Consider the following 24,029-nt stretch of genomic DNA (forward strand, 5'->3'; position numbering starts at 1 on the left):
TATATATATATATATATATATATATATAAATTTATTTTTATATTTATAAAAATTATAATTATTTATGATAATAGTATAAATCTAAAAAAAAAATTTAATTTAATAGATGAATTTTTATTCTAAATTTTTTAATGATAAGCATAAAATTCTCGTAAAAATCGCATACACGAATTATTGACGAATCCAATTTTTAAACCGTATTTTTCAACGAATTTAAAAATTAAGATACGAATTTTATTCGTATTTTATCCGTACCGAACTTTTGCCGTATCCAAATTAACTAACTATGGTTTTTACAGCCATAAGGCGCTTCTCCTCCAACTCCAGATGTCGTGCTACATCCTCAAAAGTTTTAACACTTTCATTATGTGTCAAATTTACTCGCATATGTTCCCACAAATTAGAAAGTGAGCGAATCATAGCTTGAATCTGTTGCTCATCAGTCAAGGTGCCGCCAACTGACTTTAACTTGCGAATCATGTTTGACATTTTTCTTACGTGTTGTTTCATAGTCTGATCGATACGCTTCTTATAACTGTCAAATCGCATACTTAGGCCGCACAACCTTGTGGTTGAAGTCGCACCAAATTTAGTTTTGAGAGTCTCCTACGTATAATGCACAGTCGTGTACTGCTCTTATTCGCACAAGAGATCATTCTGTATCCCGCTCAGCAATGTGATGTGAGCAATGCGATCCTTTTTAAGCCAATTATTATAGGCTTTCATATCTTGGCAAACCTGGGCACTGTTATCCTCTCCGGGTTGGTCCATCTTATTGCTCAAGTTTTTTAACACCTCGTGCTCAGCGAGAACATAGTGAATTTTTACGGTGCCAAATATCATAATTGTTACCGTCCAATTTCTCGCCTTTGATCAAATCTGCTACAACTTATTTGGAGGTCACTTAATCTCACTATGTTTACGCAATGCGCAGAAAAAGATATTTAAGTAACAGTTAAGAAAAACACTCCATAGATTGAAGTAAGTTCTAAGAGCATGGTATAATAAAATAGTTGAGTTCTTAGTGCAAGGTGGATACCAAGCTAAGCTCGCAGAATCAAGCATATTCGTCCAAAAGCAGCATAAGAAGATATCCATTGTGCTAGTCTATGTAGACGACTTAATCACTAGAGATGGTCAAGAGGAGATGAATAGTATGAGGGAAAAATCTACCTGACTTAATTACTAGAGATGGAAGAGCGAGTAACAAATATATTTACTAAATGATTGAGCACCATCAAGTTTGAGGACTATTACTGAAAGCACTTGGGAATGATCAGCAAAATAATGCTAAAAGGGAGTCAGCCTTAATGGAGAGTATAAATGAAGCACCACTAATCACTCCTTTCTTTTCTCTTTCCTTTTCTCTCTCTCATTTTCTTCTTTCTCCGCTCTTTTCCCATTTCCTCTATTTCTTCTCTGTTTTCTAGAGAAAGCTCTAAGCTCTAAGCACACATTAAGTCAATTGAACCAACCTTGTGGGCCTCTATATATAGGTGTGAGGTCCCCACACCAAGGTAATGTGTGGAGAAGCAGTTAGTGTAGAGAGTGATGGAGTAGAGGAGAGATAGTTTAGTGTGTTGGTGTGTCGTGGGTTTGTATGAGAGTTTTATGGGTGTGTGTAAGTATTCCACCACAAAGTAAGTGTAGTGTGTGAGAGCTAGGCTTGTAAAAGTATGTATTTTATATTAATAAAACTTTTTTGGTTATTCTTGGTTTATTAGCCACCGTGCAAAAGAAAAAAAATGTTTTCTATGATTTTTCCAATTATTGTCCTCTACTTTTTTGCTTTTTTGCTTTTCTCTAGTTTTGTAGTTTAAAACTTCTATTCGGGTCCTCCAAATCCTGAAGCGAAGATAAAAGAGCAATATAAAATTAATTAAATTTATGAGTATAAAATTACAAATAAAGACATCCTAACAATTTGTGTATTAATTTATCTTTATTTATTTTTCCTTTCTGCTTCAATAAGTATGTTCTATTAATAGTAGCTAAAAAGATTGGCATGTTTTATCAAAGCATAACTCTAATTTGTGCATGTGGTACATACCGTAATTCAAAATTATTTATCTTGCATCTCGGTTTTTAATTATCATGTCAGTAGACTAATTAGCAAATGACAGAATAGATCAATTTGGTACATTGATAGAAGTTCAAGAAGCATTAAAAAGAAAGGGTCCTAAAGCAAAACTCTCATGAAGATTTCGGGGGGCTAATACTACACTTTAATATAAGCCCTATTTATACATGCAAGTAAGGGGGCAACTATAGATAGATGATATATGGATAAGTCTATAGGTCAAAACATATTGAATGCACTTGTTTCTCTATATTCTTCTACATCATTATTTAAAAAAGAATTATCTATATATTCTGTCAGAAATTGGCATACACAAGCATGAAGACCACTCAACTCTGTTACTAGCCATGAAATGCTCTGAAAATTATTGGCATGTAACTTAGTTGCTCCACACAACAGCAAACTTAGCTTTTAAGTAACTGAACTAACAAATTTTATATCTCTCATATTATTGGTCTGAATTTGAATAGTCTTCCTGCTCGGAAATGGTTGATAATTCTGTTGAACTGGATTGCATAGAAGACTGCCTTGCGGAGATCTGCTGCGAGGATGAAAAAAAGGGCCTTGGCGGCATTTGCAAGTTATCCTCATCCCCTTCCAACATCTCTACAACTTTGTCCATAGAAGGGCGATTTGACGATTTCATCTGAATGCACCATAACCCCACTTTACATAGCTTGCTTTCTACTCCATGAATCTCAATATTGTTATTTATTTCAATGATCTCATTGTTCTGTGTAAGTCGGTCGTAGATCCAAGAAGGATAGTAAACTTGGCTTGTATTTTCTATCGATCGGTCCACATTCCTTCTACCTCCTGCCATCTCTAGTAATAGCATTCCAAAACTAAAGACGTCAGATTTGTCAGATACAATCCCAAAGTTTCTCGATACCAATTCCGGAGCAATATATCCAATGGTCCCTCTTGCTGCACTAAGAGAAACAAGACTATAATCCTTTGGAAACAACCTTGCGAGTCCGAAATCTGAAACTTTTGGGTTGAAATGGCGGTCGAGGAGAATATTATGTGGTTTGATGTCGAAATGTAAAATTTGCATGTCGCATCCTCGATGCAGGTAGTCGATACCCCGAGCCACCCCAAGTGCTATTTCATTGAGCTTATCCCAGGAAAAGGGTCTACTACTAGTTCCTTTTGCCGAGAAGATATACTTGTCTAATGATCCATTAGGCATGTACTCGTAAACAAGAGCCCTCTTTGATCCTTCTGAGCAAAAACCAGCAAGCCGCACTATATTTACATGGTGAATCCTACCAATTGTTGAGACCTCATTGATGAAGTCTTCTCCGTTGAATTGAGAATTTCCGAGCATTTTGATGGCAACATGTTGGCCACTTAAGAGCGTACCTCTAAAGACCGACCCAAATCCTCCTTGCCCTAACTTCTCTCTAAAGTGGCCCGTAATCGCAATGATATCAGTGTAGGAATATCTCGTAGGTGAGAGCATTTGTTGGTCTTGGAGAAACTTTTCTACAATGTCGATGGACACATGACTGCTCCATAACTTATAAGCCATTAGAATGAGAAGCGAAATTGGCGCGGAAACGAACCTCCCTAATATCCATAATGCTGAAAAAAATTCATGTAGCTTTGTTGATTAGAGGGGAGGGAAAAAGGAAAGAATTGTTTGCCACATGCCACTTAATCATTGATAGGTTTACCTAATAAAAGTTGCACAATCTCTATTACAGCAACCACAGCGACTGCATATCGAAAATAGTGATTGCCGCCGGATAAATCGTCCATGCAGGTTGGGAAATGGGTCTCGCCTTTAACCAAGGAGTATGGTAGGAAAAGAAGCCCTTTGCTGCTGGTCAAATTGGCAAACATGCTGCAAAATATGCCATTATGATGTATGGTGGTTCATGTGGAATGAAAACTAATTATTTTTAATTATTTTAGTATAATTTAATCTTGTTTTTGTTTTCATTCTTGAAGGCGAAATTTGAACTCTGATGAAAGGAAATGAAGCTACGTGAAAAACTATCTTATAGCTAAAAAATTTCCTAAAACTCAAAAGTAAATTTGAAACTGCATGGTAGGCTTGGTCGCAAATTTATTGAATTAATACTGGTGAACTCTAATTTATACATGATAGTGTTTCATACCTTTTTGCGTCTTCCAAGCATTCATGAATCATTGCAGATATTGGTTCAGGGCCTACGTCCCAGGAAAACATGAATCCCTCCTTTAAGAGCTCAAAAATATCGGTGGTGTTCAGATTCATGACATGATCATCGACCAGCAGAGGAATGGTGGCCAGAAATCCACATGAGGGCTTAATAGCATCCACAAAGTATCCCCAAATATCGACGACTATGTAGACAAATGAGTTGTTACTGCTTAGGCAAGGCACGCGCCGGTACCTGCTGTCTCGAACCGGCTTTGTGCAATTCATAAAGAGAGCCCAGTATTCTCCGACGTTGTAATACAATTCTAAAAAATCAGGCGATGGAGATTGGAGAGGAAGAGGGCAATATCTATCGTCATCCGCAAACACGGGATCAACCGCACTGATAGTGTGGTTGGCATACGAGATGTTGGTCACGTAGTACTTTGCCGACCCCAGCTCCACCATAGGTTTGCCGCCGTCGCAGAGAAGCTCGTAGCTTGGGGATCCGCATCCTGGCGGATCGCTCCTCAAACGGAAAGGATAGCCGATGTCGTGGAGATGCCCGCACGACGAAGAACAACTGACGTGATTCTTACGACCTTCTGCAACGCCGACACAGGCGAGGAGGAGGCATAACAGTGGAAGAAGAGAGAGCCTTTCCACCATGATCGAGTGCTAGCTGCTTCTTAATTGTTTCCCTCACGATCGAGTGATTACAGGTCGGTCGATTAGACCTCCTCATAGTTGCCCTTGTAGAGTCTTGGCTTGAGAGATCGATAAGGACCATTTGGCATCAGTCAAACTTGTGTGCTTTGATTAATTTGCAGGAAACTATCACATGGTAAGGCTAATCAATTTCCAATGGACAACATAATAATAGTGATGACTATTTAACTGCATTAATTCTAGCAAAAAGTACTCTCTGGTACTAAGGGCGTGTTTAGTTGACCGTAAATGTATTCTCAAAAATTTTCGTGTGTTTATTTAGTTGTCATTTTTTTAAAAAAAACTTTTTTTTATGAATTTAAGAAAACTGAAATGTTTATGTTTTCTGCTTACCGATTTGCCCGGCTCTCAACCTTGTCCCTCATTTGGGGGATAAGCAAATGCCATCAACGAAAAATAAAAACTTAAGCCGCATAAAAAATTTTTCATTCATTTTTTTACCAAATCAAACAAAATGTGACTTTTTTCAACTGAATAAATATTGATTGAAAAATTACTTTTTTCCGTCTGTAAATCAAACATCGCAAAATGTAAAAAAATTTTCCACCAATTTTTTTTTTCACAAAAAACTAATTTTCACTATACAACCAAACACGCCTTAAGCATGCGGAAACAAAGATTTCAAAGAAAGTATAACTGCTAAATCAAGTTTTGGATGTGGAAAGTTGTTGAGAAAAGTCTAAAAACAAAGTCTACTCTCTTTTCAATTATTTAATAAGAAATAAACTTTAGGTAAAAACATACAGATCTTATCTGAGCTATAAACTATTTTGAGTTTGCTATCCAATCTTTTAAAATTTTAATTTTACTATCCAATTTTTTAATTTATTTAATTTAAGTCAGTCAACAGCACTTTGACCTCAAAATTTGAATCCATCATTTATATTTACAGATTTAGTTAGTATACTTCATACGATTCTCGCATCTATAAATTTATTAAAATAAGTAATTAACGTAAACTTTAAATTATATTACCGTTGACTAACTCCAATCAAATAAAATTTTGAAAGATTAAGTAGCGGATATAAAATATTCTGTAGTTCAAACTTTAGGGGCCATGCTCGATGTCCGTGGGTTTCCCGTGGCCCAGCCTGTCCCGGCCCTCATATAAGGGATGGGCCGTGCTGGGCCACACCTTAACCATATATGGAGATGGTTAAATCAATTTGTAAGAATACTTGTATATAAAAAGTGGATTTCGAAGGATGCATACATTTAAATTAAGTTTGCATACATGGTTATAATTGTCGAGCCCGGCTCAAGTAAAGCGTGCAATATCATGAAAAATTTGAAGGCTCAATTCTAACTGTTCATCACTATTTGGTTAAATTTAGGAGAATCTACCATAAATGCATTAATTTTGGACTTAATTATTTATATTGTTTCAGAAATATCCACTACAACAAAAACGGTCTATAGCGACACTTTTAAATATCGGTACAGATCAAAAAAAATGCTGCTGGCTAAATTGCCGACACTTTTAAAAGTGTTGCTGTATGTAGGGTCGCTAGATATATAGTGACAGTTAAATAGTATCGTTATAACCTAAAAAGAGTGATGCTAATTTATCAATATTTATTTAAGCATTTAGCAACCGCCGGAACTCTACCTCGTTGGCTGCGGTGGCAGAGAAGGACGAGAGGATGGGATCTTCGTCTAAAATTTCAGCCGATAGAGTGAGGGGAGAAGAGGAAATGGTAATCGATTTTTTTTTCTTTTTTTTTTTCTGTTTGTAATCGGACCGAATGGATTAGGTAGGGTGGGTTGAGTAGATAACCTTTTATTTTTGGTTGGATTGGACTTTATATTTAGGCATTAATAGATTTTTTTTAAAATTTTGGTATAAATGGAACACTTACACAAAAGTGTCCCAAATATGTGTCTCTATAATCTAATTCTATTGTAGTGATCTCCTGAGTCACAAATTAGAGATTCCAGTACATATTGTAATTGCATTCTTAATTGCTCATTCTTGTTACGGGTGGAACCTGCTGAAACTACTTTCTCCACACATATGTATCGCTAATCTTTATACCAAGCGGCCAATATCGTAATAGGCTCGACATGGTGAAAGAGTTAATTGAACGGCCATCTTCGTGATAGACTCAACATGATCAAATCCGCATATTTGAACAATAAAAAAATAAGAATGATGAATATATTTTGATTTGTCATCTTTGTAATTGGCATTATTCGAATTATTCGCTGTCTTCGTGATAGGTACGATTCGATTTGATCAACTCGTCATCTTCGTGATAGACAATATTCGAACCACATGCCATCTTCGTGATAGGCACAGTTCAATTCAACTATATCGCCATTTTCGTGATAGACACATATTTGATCAAATCGCCATCTTCGTGATAAACTCGACAGGATCAAATCCGCATACTTGGACAAAAATAAATAAACAAATAAATAATAAATAAATAAAAGAAAAAAATAAAAGGAAGAAAGAATAAAAAGAGAAAGGAGAAAAAGAAGAAGAAAGGAAAAAAAAGAAAGAAAGAAAGAAAGAAAGAACAGAAAAAAAACAGAGATTAAAAAAAATGGAATGGTTTGGAATTGAAAGAGCCCAATGTACAATTTGTTTTATGGGCTCACTGAATAAAAATTTCATATGCAGTCCACTAATGAACCAAACCTGGATCCAGCCAATATAATACTGCAGGCCTAGTTTACTTACGGGCCCTGAATCCAGCCCCGTCTACATACAAAATAAAATTCATGAAACTCAAAGTTCACGGATAAAACCGAAACCTAAATAAAATCCATGCAACCCAAATCCACAAATAAAATCAATATCCAAATAAAACCCATGAAACTCAATGTCCACAAATAAAATCAAAACGCAAATAAAACTCATAAAACCCAAAGTCCACAAATAAAATCAAAATCCAAATAAAACCCAAAATTCAAAGCCCACAAATAAAATTCAGAACCAACATGCAATGATGCAAATAAAGCCAAGACCCAAAGTCCACAAATAAAGTCCATAAAATTCAGAATTCACAAATAGAACCCAACCTAATCTATTTCATAAATAAAACCACCAAAGCCTATAAAGCACAAAACTACCGAACCTTCAGTTGGAAGATGAAGAAGAACCAGATTGGGGCAATAAGTCCTTTGATAAAGATGCAACAATTGCGCCTAGGCCTCTGAAATCCTAGAAAATAATCAAATGAACCCCCTCAGCCCAAACAACTTACGTGTTAGATGTGACTCGAAATTGATAATCGACTCGAGTTCGGGTTTTCGACTCGCCAACAGTTTCGCGGTGCGACCAAATTGGAAAATAAAATTGTGAATGAAAAATAAATGTCTGTGGTGGATAGCGGAGGGCTCGGGCATTGATAGCAGTTCAAGAAGCATTAAAAAGAAAGGGTCCTCAAGCAAAACTCTCATGGAGATTTGAGGGGCCTAATACTACACTGCAATATAAGCCCCATTTATACATGCAAGTCAAGGGGCAACTATAGATAGATGATACATAGATGAGTCTATAGGTCAAAACATATTGAATGCACTTGTTTCTCTATATTCTTCTACATCATTATTTAAAATAGAATTATCTATATATTCTGACAGAAATTGGCATACACAAGCATGGAGACCACTCAACTCTGTTACTAGCCATGAAATGAGCTCTGAAATTATTGGCATATAACTTAGTTGCTCCACACAACAGCAAACTTAGCTTTAAGTAACTGAACAAACAAATTTTACATCCCTCGTATTATCGATCCAAATTTGAATAGTCTTCCTGCTCGGAAATGCATGGTTGATAATTCTGTTGAACTGGATTGCATAGAAGACTGCCTTGCGGAGATCTGCTGCGAGGATGAAAAAAAGGGCCTTGGCGGCATTTGCAAGTTATCCTCATCCCCTTCCAACATCTCTACAACTTTGTCCATAGAAGGGCGATTTGACGATTTCATCTGAATGCACCATAACCCCACTTTACATAGCTTGCTTTCTACTCCATGAATCTCAATATTGTTATTTATTTCAATGATCTCATTGTTCTGTGTAAGTCGGTCGTAGATCCAAGAAGGATAGTAAACTTGGCTTGTATTTTCTATCGATCGGTCCACATTCCTTCTGCCTCCTGCCATCTCTAGTAATAGCATTCCAAAACTATAGACGTCAGATTTGTCAAATACAATCCCAAAGTTCCTCGATACCAATTCCGGAGCAATATATCCAATGGTTCCTCTTGCTGCACTAACAGAAACATGACTATAATCCTTTGGGTACAACTTTGCAAGTCCGAAATCTGAAACCTTTGGATTGAAATGCTGGTCTAGGAGAATATTGTGTGGTTTGATGTCGAAATGAAGAATCTGTTGGGAAGCGGATGGACCGTCCGTCATGTGCTATCAACAAAGATGCACGAAAAATAGAGAAAATACCAAACGAACGGTAAAAGAAATAAATGCAGAAAGAAGAAACCAAGATTTACGTGGTTCGGCAATTGCCTACGTCCACGGGGAGAGCGAGAGAGATGTATTCCACAATATGAAGAAATAAAAGTACAAGCTTACACTTTATGTCTTCTCCGGATAAAAAACCAAGAATCTTATGGTGAATCCCACCTTTCTTGTTCCAACGAAAACTCCAAGAAAATACCGAAAAAAATCTTTTCGTAAAATCGAGAAGACCAAATTAGAGAAGTGTAGAAACTCTAACCAAATTCCTTTATGCCGTTGCTTCGAAGAATCCGAACCGCTCAAGCAATTGGTCGAGAACCGTCGCTCCGCCGCCAACGTCAATCCGTCGCATGCGTGCTACCACGCATCTCCTTCTCTTGCTACCGTATGGACGGGCACCTTAATTAATTAGCTAGGCACCGAATGCTAATTAATTTGGCCTCCACACCATGCACCCACGAAGCCGTACATCCCTCTATTAGAGCCGGCCACCTTCACGACTCCCAAGCCGTACATGCATATGCATGTATATATAGAGAGGGATTTGGCTCAATCCTACTCTAATTCAATATGATTATTGAATATAGAGTATTATATGGAAAACCAATCCTAGTCTATCTAGGATTCCAATTTAAATTAGGATTCACCAAAAATAAATTCTTATAAGATCCTTTTTATTTTTTCATAAACCCTGGGCCACACCTTAACCATATATGGAGATGGTTAAATCAATTTGTAAGAATACTTGTATATAAAAAGTGGATTTCGAAGGATGCATACATTTAAATTAAGTTTGCATACATGGTTATAATTGTCGAGCCCGGCTCAAGTAAAGCGTGCAATATCATGAAAAATTTGAAGGCTCAATTCTAACTGTTCATCACTATTTGGTTAAATTTAGGAGAATCTACCATAAATGCATTAATTTTGGACTTAATTATTTATATTGTTTCAGAAATATCCACTACAACAAAAACGGTCTATAGCGACACTTTTAAATATCGGTACAGATCAAAAAAAATGCTGCTGGCTAAATTGCCGACACTTTTAAAAGTGTTGCTGTATGTAGGGTCGCTAGATATATAGTGACAGTTAAATAGTATCGTTATAACCTAAAAAGAGTGATGCTAATTTATCAATATTTATTTAAGCATTTAGCAACCGCCGGAACTCTACCTCGTTGGCTGCGGTGGCAGAGAAGGACGAGAGGATGGGATCTTCGTCTAAAATTTCAGCCGATAGAGTGAGGGGAGAAGAGGAAATGGTAATCGATTTTTTTTTCTTTTTTTTTTTCTGTTTGTAATCGGACCGAATGGATTAGGTAGGGTGGGTTGAGTAGATAACCTTTTATTTTTGGTTGGATTGGACTTTATATTTAGGCATTAATAGATTTTTTTTAAAATTTTGGTATAAATGGAACACTTACACAAAAGTGTCCCAAATATGTGTCTCTATAATCTAATTCTATTGTAGTGATCTCCTGAGTCACAAATTAGAGATTCCAGTACATATTGTAATTGCATTCTTAATTGCTCATTCTTGTTACGGGTGGAACCTGCTGAAACTACTTTCTCCACACATATGTATCGCTAATCTTTATACCAAGCGGCCAATATCGTAATAGGCTCGACATGGTGAAAGAGTTAATTGAACGGCCATCTTCGTGATAGACTCAACATGATCAAATCCGCATATTTGAACAATAAAAAAATAAGAATGATGAATATATTTTGATTTGTCATCTTTGTAATTGGCATTATTCGAATTATTCGCTGTCTTCGTGATAGGTACGATTCGATTTGATCAACTCGTCATCTTCGTGATAGACAATATTCGAACCACATGCCATCTTCGTGATAGGCACAGTTCAATTCAACTATATCGCCATTTTCGTGATAGACACATATTTGATCAAATCGCCATCTTCGTGATAAACTCGACAGGATCAAATCCGCATACTTGGACAAAAATAAATAAACAAATAAATAATAAATAAATAAAAGAAAAAAATAAAAGGAAGAAAGAATAAAAAGAGAAAGGAGAAAAAGAAGAAGAAAGGAAAAAAAAGAAAGAAAGAAAGAAAGAAAGAACAGAAAAAAAACAGAGATTAAAAAAAATGGAATGGTTTGGAATTGAAAGAGCCCAATGTACAATTTGTTTTATGGGCTCACTGAATAAAAATTTCATATGCAGTCCACTAATGAACCAAACCTGGATCCAGCCAATATAATACTGCAGGCCTAGTTTACTTACGGGCCCTGAATCCAGCCCCGTCTACATACAAAATAAAATTCATGAAACTCAAAGTTCACGGATAAAACCGAAACCTAAATAAAATCCATGCAACCCAAATCCACAAATAAAATCAATATCCAAATAAAACCCATGAAACTCAATGTCCACAAATAAAATCAAAACGCAAATAAAACTCATAAAACCCAAAGTCCACAAATAAAATCAAAATCCAAATAAAACCCAAAATTCAAAGCCCACAAATAAAATTCAGAACCAACATGCAATGATGCAAATAAAGCCAAGACCCAAAGTCCACAAATAAAGTCCATAAAATTCAGAATTCACAAATAGAACCCAACCTAATCTATTTCATAAATAAAACCACCAAAGCCTATAAAGCACAAAACTACCGAACCTTCAGTTGGAAGATGAAGAAGAACCAGATTGGGGCAATAAGTCCTTTGATAAAGATGCAACAATTGCGCCTAGGCCTCTGAAATCCTAGAAAATAATCAAATGAACCCCCTCAGCCCAAACAACTTACGTGTTAGATGTGACTCGAAATTGATAATCGACTCGAGTTCGGGTTTTCGACTCGCCAACAGTTTCGCGGTGCGACCAAATTGGAAAATAAAATTGTGAATGAAAAATAAATGTCTGTGGTGGATAGCGGAGGGCTCGGGCATTGATAGCAGTTCAAGAAGCATTAAAAAGAAAGGGTCCTCAAGCAAAACTCTCATGGAGATTTGAGGGGCCTAATACTACACTGCAATATAAGCCCCATTTATACATGCAAGTCAAGGGGCAACTATAGATAGATGATACATAGATGAGTCTATAGGTCAAAACATATTGAATGCACTTGTTTCTCTATATTCTTCTACATCATTATTTAAAATAGAATTATCTATATATTCTGACAGAAATTGGCATACACAAGCATGGAGACCACTCAACTCTGTTACTAGCCATGAAATGAGCTCTGAAATTATTGGCATATAACTTAGTTGCTCCACACAACAGCAAACTTAGCTTTAAGTAACTGAACAAACAAATTTTACATCCCTCGTATTATCGATCCAAATTTGAATAGTCTTCCTGCTCGGAAATGCATGGTTGATAATTCTGTTGAACTGGATTGCATAGAAGACTGCCTTGCGGAGATCTGCTGCGAGGATGAAAAAAAGGGCCTTGGCGGCATTTGCAAGTTATCCTCATCCCCTTCCAACATCTCTACAACTTTGTCCATAGAAGGGCGATTTGACGATTTCATCTGAATGCACCATAACCCCACTTTACATAGCTTGCTTTCTACTCCATGAATCTCAATATTGTTATTTATTTCAATGATCTCATTGTTCTGTGTAAGTCGGTCGTAGATCCAAGAAGGATAGTAAACTTGGCTTGTATTTTCTATCGATCGGTCCACATTCCTTCTGCCTCCTGCCATCTCTAGTAATAGCATTCCAAAACTATAGACGTCAGATTTGTCAAATACAATCCCAAAGTTCCTCGATACCAATTCCGGAGCAATATATCCAATGGTTCCTCTTGCTGCACTAACAGAAACATGACTATAATCCTTTGGGTACAACTTTGCAAGTCCGAAATCTGAAACCTTTGGATTGAAATGCTGGTCTAGGAGAATATTGTGTGGTTTGATGTCGAAATGAAGAATCTGTTGGGAAGCGGATGGACCGTCCGTCATGTGCTATCAACAAAGATGCACGAAAAATAGAGAAAATACCAAACGAACGGTAAAAGAAATAAATGCAGAAAGAAGAAACCAAGATTTACGTGGTTCGGCAATTGCCTACGTCCACGGGGAGAGCGAGAGAGATGTATTCCACAATATGAAGAAATAAAAGTACAAGCTTACACTTTATGTCTTCTCCGGATAAAAAACCAAGAATCTTATGGTGAATCCCACCTTTCTTGTTCCAACGAAAACTCCAAGAAAATACCGAAAAAAATCTTTTCGTAAAATCGAGAAGACCAAATTAGAGAAGTGTAGAAACTCTAACCAAATTCCTTTATGCCGTTGCTTCGAAGAATCCGAACCGCTCAAGCAATTGGTCGAGAACCGTCGCTCCGCCGCCAACGTCAATCCGTCGCATGCGTGCTACCACGCATCTCCTTCTCTTGCTACCGTATGGACGGGCACCTTAATTAATTAGCTAGGCACCGAATGCTAATTAATTTGGCCTCCACACCATGCACCCACGAAGCCGTACATCCCTCTATTAGAGCCGGCCACCTTCACGACTCCCAAGCCGTACATGCATATGCATGTATATATAGAGAGGGATTTGGCTCAATCCTACTCTAATTCAATATGATTATTGAATATAGAGTATTATATGGAAAACCAATCCTAGTCTATCTAGGATTCCAATTTAAATTAGGATTCACCAAAAATAAATTCTTATAAGATCCTTTTTATTTTTTCATAAACCAATAAAAAAAGAAGGCATATCTTTAACAGAATCTGCATGTCGCATCCTCGATGCAAGTAATCAATACCCCGAGCCACCCCAAGTGCTATTTCATTGAGCTTATCCCAGGAAAAGGGCCTATTACTAGTTCCTCTTGTCGAGAAGATATACTTGTCTAATGAACCCTTAGGCATGTACTCATAAACAAGAGCCCTCTTTGATCCTTCTGAGCAAAAGCCAACAAGCCGCACTATATTTATATGGTGAATCCTACCAATTGTTGAGACCTCGTTGATGAATTCTTCTCCATTGAATTGAGAATTTTCGAGCATTTTGATGGCAACATGTTGGCCACTTAAGAGCATACCTCTAAAAACCGACCCAAATCCTCCTTGCCCTAACTTCTCTCTAAAGTGGCCCGTAATCGCAATGATATCAGTGTAGGAATATCTCGTAGGTGAGAGCATTTGTTGGTCTTGGAGAAACTTTTCTACAATGTCGATGGAGACATGACTGCTCCATAACTTATAAGCCATTAGAATGAGAAGCGAAATTGGTGCGAAAATGAACCTCCCTAATATCCATAATGCTGAAAAAAATTCATGCACGTAGCTTTGTTTATTAGAGGCGAGGGAAAAAAGAAAGAATTGTTTGCCACATTTCACTTAATCATTGGTAGGTTTACCTAGTAAAAGTTGCGCAATCTCTATTACCACAACCACAGCAACCGCATATCGAAAATAGTGATTGTTGTGGTACATATCTTCCATACAGGCTGGGAAATGGGTCTCGCCTTTAACCAAGGAGTACGGTAGGGAAAGAAGCCCTTTGCTTTTGGTCAAATTGGCAAACATGCTGCAAAATATACGATTATGATTCGCGGTGGTTCATGTGGAATGAAAACTAATTATTTTTATTTTAGTATAATTTAATCTTATTTTTGTTTTCATTCTCAAAGGCGAAATTTGAACTCTGAAAGAAAATGGAGCATTGTCTGGCTAAGTAGTTGTTGCTATCAGGGATGTCGATGGGTATGGATACCCGAAATTTTATCCGAATCCGAATCCGAATGAAACGGATATATTCGATACTAAATGGATATGGATATCAAAAATAGAAACCCGACGGATATGGATTCGGATATGGATTTTGACTGTACCCGACCCGAACCCGAACCCGACCTGAACCCGAACCCGACCTGAGCCCGATCCGAACCCGAATTTATTTTGTATTATATATATATAGTGTAGAGCTACTATGCTATCGGAAGCATAAAGGATCCGATGCTTCCAATTTTTTGACCATTGGATAAAAAATTGTACCGTTGGGATGATTGCGGTCCTTCCAGGGTTGAGTAGTACCCCCAGGGTTGAATGGTCCCCACAGGTTAATAGTATTAATGCAAAGGTTAGAAATGATTGACACGGATGATCTAAGGACTAAAAATTGAAAGCACTATATTCTCTATACTTCCGATAGCATAGTAGCTCTCTCTCTCAAGCACCATATCCTCTATACTTTCGATAGCATAATATATATATATATATATAGAGAGAGAGCAGGGCTGCTGTGCTCTCAGGAGCACGGAGGCCTCCGTGCTCCTGAGAGCACAGCAGCCCTGCTCTCTCTCTATATATATATATATAGAGAGAGAGCAGGGCTGCTGTGCTCTCAGGAGCACGGAGGCCTCCGTGCTCCTGAGAGCACAGCAGCCCTGCTCTCTCTCTATATATATATATATAGAGAGAGAGCAGGGCTGCTGTGCTCTCAGGAGCACGGAGGCCTCCGTGCTCCTGAGAGCACAGCAGCCCTGCTCTCTCTCTATATATATATATATAGAGAGAGAGCAGGGCTGCTGTGCTCTCAGGAGCACAGCAATCCTTGTGCTCCTAACTTTCTAATCATTTGATGGGTGGTTAGAAAAGAGGAAAAGACATTGAAGAGAAATTTAAGGAGAAGAAAAATTGAGACACCCAATTTCTCTCCAATATTTCTTATTTCTCTCATTCTAACCACCCTGCTCTCTCCTCTCTCTCTCTCTCTCTATATATAAATTTGATGTTATATTTGAATTTGTATTTTAAATATTTAGATTTAATATAATATATTTTGAAATATTGAAAAAAAATTAATTGTTTGGGATTCAAATTTTCGAGTTCGGGTTCGGGTTCGAGTTTCGGATTTTTGGTCGGGTTCGGATTTGGATATAGATTTTTAAAATCTGTCGAGTTCGAGTTCGGGTTCGGGTTCGGGTCTCGGTTTCGAGTCGGGTTCGGGTTCTGGTTTTTAAACATCCATCCCGAATTCGACCCGTTGACATCTCTAGTTGCTATTACATAAAAACAAGGGTTAATTGAATACAGATCCCCGCAAACATAATGAATTACAGATATATTTCTGCAAAATTCAACTTTCATAAGTTATCTCTACAAAAGTCCTAATATGTTCAGACATGTCCATCTGGTTAGCATCCGTTAGAGAACTATTTATTTTTTAACAGTAAGCTCGTGAAATGATATTTTTGCCCTCATAAATATGTCCCTCTAAAATAGTTTTATGACTTTTAAGGCAAAAGAAAAATTACAGAATGAAAAGAAAATTAAATCTAAAATAAAAAGCAGAAAGTGATAAAATATAATAAAATAATGGTCTACTGCTATCTATAACGGGAGAAGGAGAGGTTAGAGGTAGCGGACTAAAAAATCTTAACATAATGTTGCAGCCTCTTATGACCCGAGAGAAATACTTAACGTGTTCCGGCCAAGCTCTGTCGTCCATGGCCGCGCACGGAACGGATTCGTCATTGTTGAGTAAACAGATGCATCAGCAGCTATAAACCCTTATGAAACACCTACGATAATTCGGGAGTACACCTAAAGACTGGTGCTAAGGCTACGGGCAGCCAGCCAAGTGCTTGGGTTGGTGGCGGCTATAAAAACTCGAGAACTTCCTCCCTAAGTACGAAAGGACCCTGTATCCGGGACTTGGTTGTAGACGTCACTAAGCACTTACGAACCTTCTACGTTTTTCCATACTTTGTGATAGTACATATTTAATCTCAAGTGACCATAAGTCATTTAAACGATGGTTCGGATGGTATGTCAAAGTTTAAATGAAAACTCAAAATCTTTTAAAAAATCGTTATTCTATCAAAAAGTTACGGTTTACGATACTGTTCTCAATAATGTTATAATATGCTTTGTTAATAACAAGAGGTTTCTTTCTTAAATTCAGTGTTCTATTGCTACAAATATTATAAAACCTAATTAATGTGGGATGTTGAGACATGAAACACTCCACAAAAAAAAAAGTGAAAAATGTAAGATGATTAATAAAAAAGCTGATGNTCAAACGGAAAGGATAGCCGATGTCGTTGAGATGCCCGCACGACGAAGAACAACCGACGTGATTCTTACGACCTTCTGCAACGCCGACACAGGCGAGGAGGAGGAGGAGGGGGAGGCATAACAGTTGAATACAGAACCTTTCCACCATGAGTGCTGCTTCTTTGTTTCCTTACGCGTGATTACAGGTCGTTTATTTAGACCTGTTCATAGTTGCCCTTGTAGCTAGAGTGTTATGTCTTTTGATGATCTTGTAATGTATTTTTCCATCTCTCTTGACTTTTAGATGGCAAGATTGTACAATAACACCACCACCACTTAGTATTAGTCTCATCTATAACTATAAAGTTGAAACGTGTACTAAAAACAAAAAAGAGGCAATAAAAGCACCACCAATATATTTATTCTATGATAACACTAGTGGGACCTCGGACTTGGTTTGAGAGATCGATGAGGGCCATTTAGCATCAGTCAAACTTGTGTGCTTTGACTAATTTGCAGGAAACTATCACATGGCAAGGCTATCAATTTCAAATGGACTACATAATAGTGATGACTATTTAATTGCATTATAAAAGTAACAAAAGGTATTCTCTGATACTAAGGGTGTGTTTAAAGATATCCACAAAAAATTTCGTGTGTTTATTTAGTTGTAAATTTTTTTAAAAAAAACTTTCTTTCATGAATATAAGAAAACTGAAATATTTATGTTTTCCGCATACCGATTTGCCCATCTCTCGTCCTTATCCCTCGTCTGGGGGATAAGCAAATGCCATCAACGAAAAATAAAAATTTAAGCATCGTAAAAAATTTTTCATTCTTTTTTTTTTTTTACGAAATCAAACAAAATGTGACTTTTTTTTGGTTAAAAAAATATTTTTTTCTTCTATAAATGAAACATTAAGAAACATAAAAAATTTTCCATCCAATTTTTTTTTCAAAAAAAACTATTTTTCAAGACTGTATATTCAACCAAACACGCCCTAAGCATGTGGAAACAAAGATTTCAGAGAAAGTATAACTGCTAAATCAAGTTTTGGATGCGAAAGTTGTTGAGAAAATTCTAAAAGCAAAGTCTACTCTCCTTTCAATTCTTTAATGGGAAATAAATTTTAGGTAAAACATACAGATCTTATCTGAGCTATAGATCATTTTGAGTCAGCTACCCAATCTTTCAAAATTTTAATTTTACTATCCAAAATCTTTTAATTTATTTGATTTACGTCAGTCAAACGATACTTTGATCTTAAAATTTGAATCCATTATTTATATTTACATATTTAATTGGTATACTGCATACGATTCTCACAACTATAAATTTATTAAAATAAGTAATTAATGTAAACTTTAAAGTTAAATTACCGTTGACTAACTCTAATCAAATAAAATTTTGAAAGATTAGATAGCCGATTCAAAATATTCTATAGTTTAGATAACTTTAGGGGCCATGCTCAATGTCCGTGGGTTACCCGCCCAGCCCGTCTCGGCCCTCGTATAAGGGATGGGCCGTGCTGGGCCACACCTTAACCATATATGGTAGAAATGTCAACGGGTCGGGTTTGGGTCGGATTTTTTAAACCCGAACCCGAAAACTAAATTAAAATCTGAACTCGGCGGGTTTTAAAAATCCATACCATTGGATGAAGATCTAAAAAATAAAAAATTATTAAATATTTAATATATTATAGAAATAAATAAAAATAAATTCTATATATATATATAGAGTCCAGCTATGGTGCTTGTAAAAGTACCAAGCATTTGGTGCTTGTAAGTTTTTTACTGTTAGATCTATTTCTCGGATCATTTTCAATCATTAGATTATTCTATTCAACCAACCACCTACTCAACCCTATGGGGCCCACATCATCCTAACCGCATATCTCTTAATCCAATGGCTAAAAATCTACAAGCACCAATAACTTGGTACTTTTAAAAGCATAGGAGCTCAATTCTCTCTCCCTCTCTCTCTCTCTCTCTCTCTCTCTCTCTATATATATATATATATATATATATAATTTATTCGGGTTCGTGTTTGGTTTTGGGTCAAATAAATACAAAATCCATACCCTTATTTATATCCGTCGAGTTTTTATTTTCTATACCCATAACTAAATCCATACCTGTTTAGTTCGGATAAACCCATCCCGTTCAAGTTCGGATTCGGATAAAATTTTGGCCATACCCATTGACATCCCTAATATATGGTGTGGATTTCAAAGGATCCATACATTTAAATTAAATTTACTTATATGGTTGTAATTCTCGACCCCGGCTCAAGTAAAGCGTGCAATATCATGATAAATTTGAAGGCTCAATTCTAACTGGTCATCACTATTTGAATAAATTTAGCAGAATCTACCCTAAATGCATTAATTTTGGACTTAATTATTTATATTGTTTCAGAAATATCCCACAAATTAGAGATTCCAGTGCAGATTGACAATTCAAATGATAGTTGCATCCTTAAGTGCTCATTCCTGTTAGGGGTGGAACCGGGCCTGCTGGCCCAGGCCTTGAAACTACTTTGGGCTTAGATTGGACTCAAAAATTTAAACCCAAAATAGTTTAGGGCCTAATTGGGCTGATCATAACCAACCTGAGCCCCGACCAACGAACTTATACGTGTGTGTTTGTCCGCGCATGCGTTTATTTATGTGGAGCAATGTTAGGTATACACTCGAAAGTGGGTGTAGACTTTACACCCATCCCATCCAAGGGTGAGATTCGCTCTACAAGCCACATGACTAGTGGATGATTCTCCACCCTTGGATGGGAAATCATCCAAAGGTAAATTGCATCATTACCCTTGAATTTTTTATGTAGCCTTATTTTACCCTTCAAACTCGTAAAATGAATATCTAATATTCGAAACTCTAATATTTCATTCATGTTATTCTATTTTGTTAGTTTTCGGCAAACAGAATTGACTGAAGCAACGGAACTAGGTTAGATTTTGGCGAAAAGTTTACTGCCAAAACACTCTCTTGTTCCTCCAAACTCCTTTTTCTCTAATTCTCTTTCCTCCAAAGTTCTTTTCCTCCAACTCTCTCCTCCAAAACTCTCTTTCAAAACTCATCAGCTCTTCCAAAGCTCTTTTTAATTGTTAATTTTGAATCTTTCCGATCATTAGGTAAATGATATGCAAAAATCGTAAAATTTATTTGCTATATTCTTTAAATACGCTAGATCAAGTCTAGCAGAGTTGATCATCGATTCGAAAGTTTAATTATTGAAAACAGCTTAGGAGCACGGAGACCTCTATGCTCGTATATATACATATAGATTTATATATATAGAGTCAAACTAGTATACTATCGATAGCACGGAGGCCTTCGTGCTACCAAGTTGTTTTCAATGATACGGCTTCCAAATCAAAGATTGGCTCTGCTAGACTTGATCTACACTATTGATAGTATTTGGAAACTAAATTTCATAATTTTGTGACATTATTTACCTATCAAACGAGTAGTTTAAAAATGAATGGCTGAAAATCTCATAAAAAATGATAATAAAAGACTTGAATTTAAGATTAGATTTACTGATCTCACTCTAAATAGTTAAAAAAAATATATAAAAATGTCATCAGATTTGAATTGTTTTGCACTGTTAAATTCACAAATGCATTACATCGACCATTAAAATTGCCAATCCACAAATGGGCTTCAAATTCAGTCCACATACAAAATAAAACCCATAAAATCCAATGTTCACAAATAAAACCAAAATCCAAATAAAACCCATGAAACCCAAAGTCCACATATAAAAGCAATATCCAAGTAAAATCTATGAAATCCAAAATCTACAAATAAAACTAAAATCCAAATAAAACCTATGAAACCCAAACTTCACAAATAAAATCAAAATCTAAATAAAATCCAAGACCCAAAGCCTACAAATAAAATCCAAAACCGGCATGCAAATAAAGCCAAGATCCAAAATCCACAAATAAAACCCAAAAAACTCAAAATCCATAAATAAAACTCAACCCAATCTATTTCATAAATAAAACCACCAAAACCTGTAAAACACAAAACTACCAAACCTATATCACCCAAATACTTCCAACCAAACCAAATTTAGCCAAATAATTTCATAGGCCTTCCAAATGGTCCCTATCATGAATTAATTTCATGAATCCGTTTAATGGACTTTCTAAATGGGCTCCTATCATAAACTAATTTCATGAACTAATGGGCTTTCCAAATAGGCCCCCTATCATGAGTTAATTTCATGAACTAATTTAATGGGCTTTCCAAATGGGCCTCTATCATGAACCAATTTTATGGACTTCAAATTCAAATGACCATCAAGTCGTTAAATTAAATAAATGGCCATAAAGTCATTAAATTGAACAGATGACCGTTAAGTCATTAAACTGAACAGATGACCGCCAAGTCGTTAAACTGAACAGATGACCGTCAAGTCGTTAAACTGAATAAATGATTGTCAAGTCGTTAAACTGAATATTTGACCGCCAAGTTGTTAAACTGAACAAATAATATCAAACTCTTTATGACCGTCAAGTCATTAAACTAAACATTTGACCGTCAAATCGTTAAACTGAATTCAAATTCAAATTAACTATCAAGTCGTTAAACTGAACATCTGACCGCCAAGTCGATTAACTAAATTGAAATTCAAATTGATCGTCAAGTCGTTAACTGAATTCAAATTCAAATTGATTGCTAAGTCGTTAAACTGAGCAAATTAAATCAAACTTTTTTGACCACCAAGTCGTTAAACTGCGCAAATTAAAATTAAATTCAACCTCAACTTGATTCGGATCAACGGCCAAGTCTATAAACTGAGTATTCTTGTTTTATAAAATTCATGTACAGTGGGAGTATACCCCTACTTAAGCCATGTATATGGCCAATCATATTAATAAAATTTTATTTACCTATTTGGTTTTTTTTATTATCAGTATTTATATTTGGTCTCTTAATCAAGAGTTTCTTAACACTGAAAGTGTGGGATAATTAACAAGTCCGTTGGAAGTCATAAACCTATAATCCTAATTTCAAAATAAAACTTAAACAAATCTAATCTCTACCATAAATGACCACTCGCCTTAGAAATATCTGTGGCGGGACTGGTTCATTCGCGATAGACAAAGATTATTAAGTTTATTTCTATTAAGTGTTTGAATAGTCAAAAAAAACATGCTATGAAGGGCTAACTCTGGTTGCAACATTAGCCAAGAAGATTTTATTGTGCTAAAGCCTAGAAAATTATATAAATTAATTATTGTTTCTACAAAGGATATTAAGTTAATAAGTCGAATGGTGTTCCTAAGACTTTGGCTTAATATACTGCGCCATTATACTTTACTTTTGTGTTTTTTTATTTTTTTATTTTTTTATGTTTTATTTTCACATTGTACTAATTATTTTCAATATACAACATTTTGGTTATATTTATCAATCTTACATTATATTTTAGATTTATTTTATTTCTATCTTGTTATATTTTTTTCTTAAATATCAAGAGAAACTACTTTTTCTCACCCAATCTTTCCCTACACCATTTAAAATAGCAACATTACGTTTACCATAATATAATCTTATTATTTAGATACAAGATCTAGACTCATTAGAAGCATTGATTAAAATAGTAGAAAAAATATGAAAATGATCTCAATGAAATCATTGAAAATTTTTATTAATTCGGTTTCTGACTATTGTTTGAGTTTTTATAATAGTATTTGCTATTTTTTGCTGTTTTTTTTTTGAAGATAGGTAGCACGTCACCGCTTTCGTTTATTCATTTAGAAATAAACTTGGTTAAAATGCTGAATCAACTAGACATTCCCTCGAGTTCACTTAGATCTCAGAATCACACCGAAGTCCTTTGCCACTTGCGCTAGGACGGCCGGTCATATAATATGCTTTAATTCAAAGTCATGATATTCTTTGAGCTTGTCCTTTGTTGACAGTTGTGTTTTATGTATTTAGCAACAAGTCTTAGACCAGACATAGTTTTTCTGTTTTCTAGAGTTCAAATTCTACGAGAATGAAAAAGCAAAATTACGATAAATTATCCTAAAGTATAACATAATTATTTCTCCGCATGAACCAGGATACATCATATATAATGTCATATTTTCCCAGAAGTTTGCGAATTTGAACCCACAGCGAAGGGCTTCTCTTCCTGCAGATATCGTTGTCAAAAGCGGGCCATTCTTAGAATGCATGACGATAGTTTAAGCAGCGAATCCTATTTCGCTATGCGGTCGCTGTGTTGTCGTAATAGAGATGTGCAGCTTTACTAGGTAAACCTACAATGATTTAGCGACAATGACAATGTATTTTTTGTTTTTTTACCATCCTTCTAATCACAAAACTAACGTGAATTTTTTTCAGCATTATGGATGTTAGTGATTCGTTTTTGCACCAATCGTTCTCATTTTACTGGCTAAATAAGTTTTGGATCAGGTCATGTGTGCTATGGACATTGAGAAATTTCTCCGAGACCAGCAATATGCTCGTCAACTATGAGATAGTTCCGACACTTGATATCAATTTTACGCAATCACCGGGCCATTTCGAGAGAAGCTTAGGACAGGGGATTTTGGGTCGTTTTAGAGGTACACTCTTAAGTGGCCAACATGTTGACCATCAGTGATGCGAAAATTCTCAATCAATG

At 36.0% G+C, this 24,029-nt stretch overlaps 4 protein-coding genes across 4 annotated transcripts in view; all 4 read right to left on the reverse strand.

Moving 5' to 3' along the window:
- LOC109705923 (rust resistance kinase Lr10-like) overlaps positions 1-24,029 on the reverse strand; it is a 38,468-nt gene that overhangs the window by 12,295 nt on the left and 2,144 nt on the right. The window lies entirely within an intron of this gene.
- LOC109705921 (rust resistance kinase Lr10-like) lies at positions 2,352-5,137 on the reverse strand. Its single transcript, XM_020226707.1, has 3 exons — positions 4,207-5,137; positions 3,760-3,929; positions 2,352-3,667 (listed from the first exon to the last, which is right to left on the reverse strand). Exons 1-3 carry the CDS (start codon positions 4,875-4,877, stop codon positions 2,529-2,531), a joined length of 1,980 nt encoding a protein of 659 aa, XP_020082296.1. The 5' UTR covers positions 4,878-5,137; the 3' UTR covers positions 2,352-2,528.
- LOC109705925 (rust resistance kinase Lr10-like) lies at positions 8,497-15,143 on the reverse strand. The gene is made up of 3 exons (XM_020226712.1): positions 14,726-15,143; positions 14,097-14,629; positions 8,497-9,286 (listed from the first exon to the last, which is right to left on the reverse strand). Exons 1-3 carry the CDS (start codon positions 14,892-14,894, stop codon positions 8,663-8,665), a joined length of 1,326 nt encoding a protein of 441 aa, XP_020082301.1. The 5' UTR covers positions 14,895-15,143; the 3' UTR covers positions 8,497-8,662.
- Positions 12,497-13,425, reverse strand: LOC109705924 (rust resistance kinase Lr10-like). Its single transcript, XM_020226711.1, has one exon. It carries the CDS (start codon positions 13,311-13,313, stop codon positions 12,663-12,665), a length of 651 nt encoding a protein of 216 aa, XP_020082300.1. The 5' UTR covers positions 13,314-13,425; the 3' UTR covers positions 12,497-12,662.

The sequence above is a fragment of the Ananas comosus genome, unplaced genomic scaffold (genome assembly GCF_001540865.1).
Source record: "Ananas comosus cultivar F153 unplaced genomic scaffold, ASM154086v1, whole genome shotgun sequence".
Lineage (NCBI taxonomy): Eukaryota > Viridiplantae > Streptophyta > Magnoliopsida > Poales > Bromeliaceae > Ananas > Ananas comosus.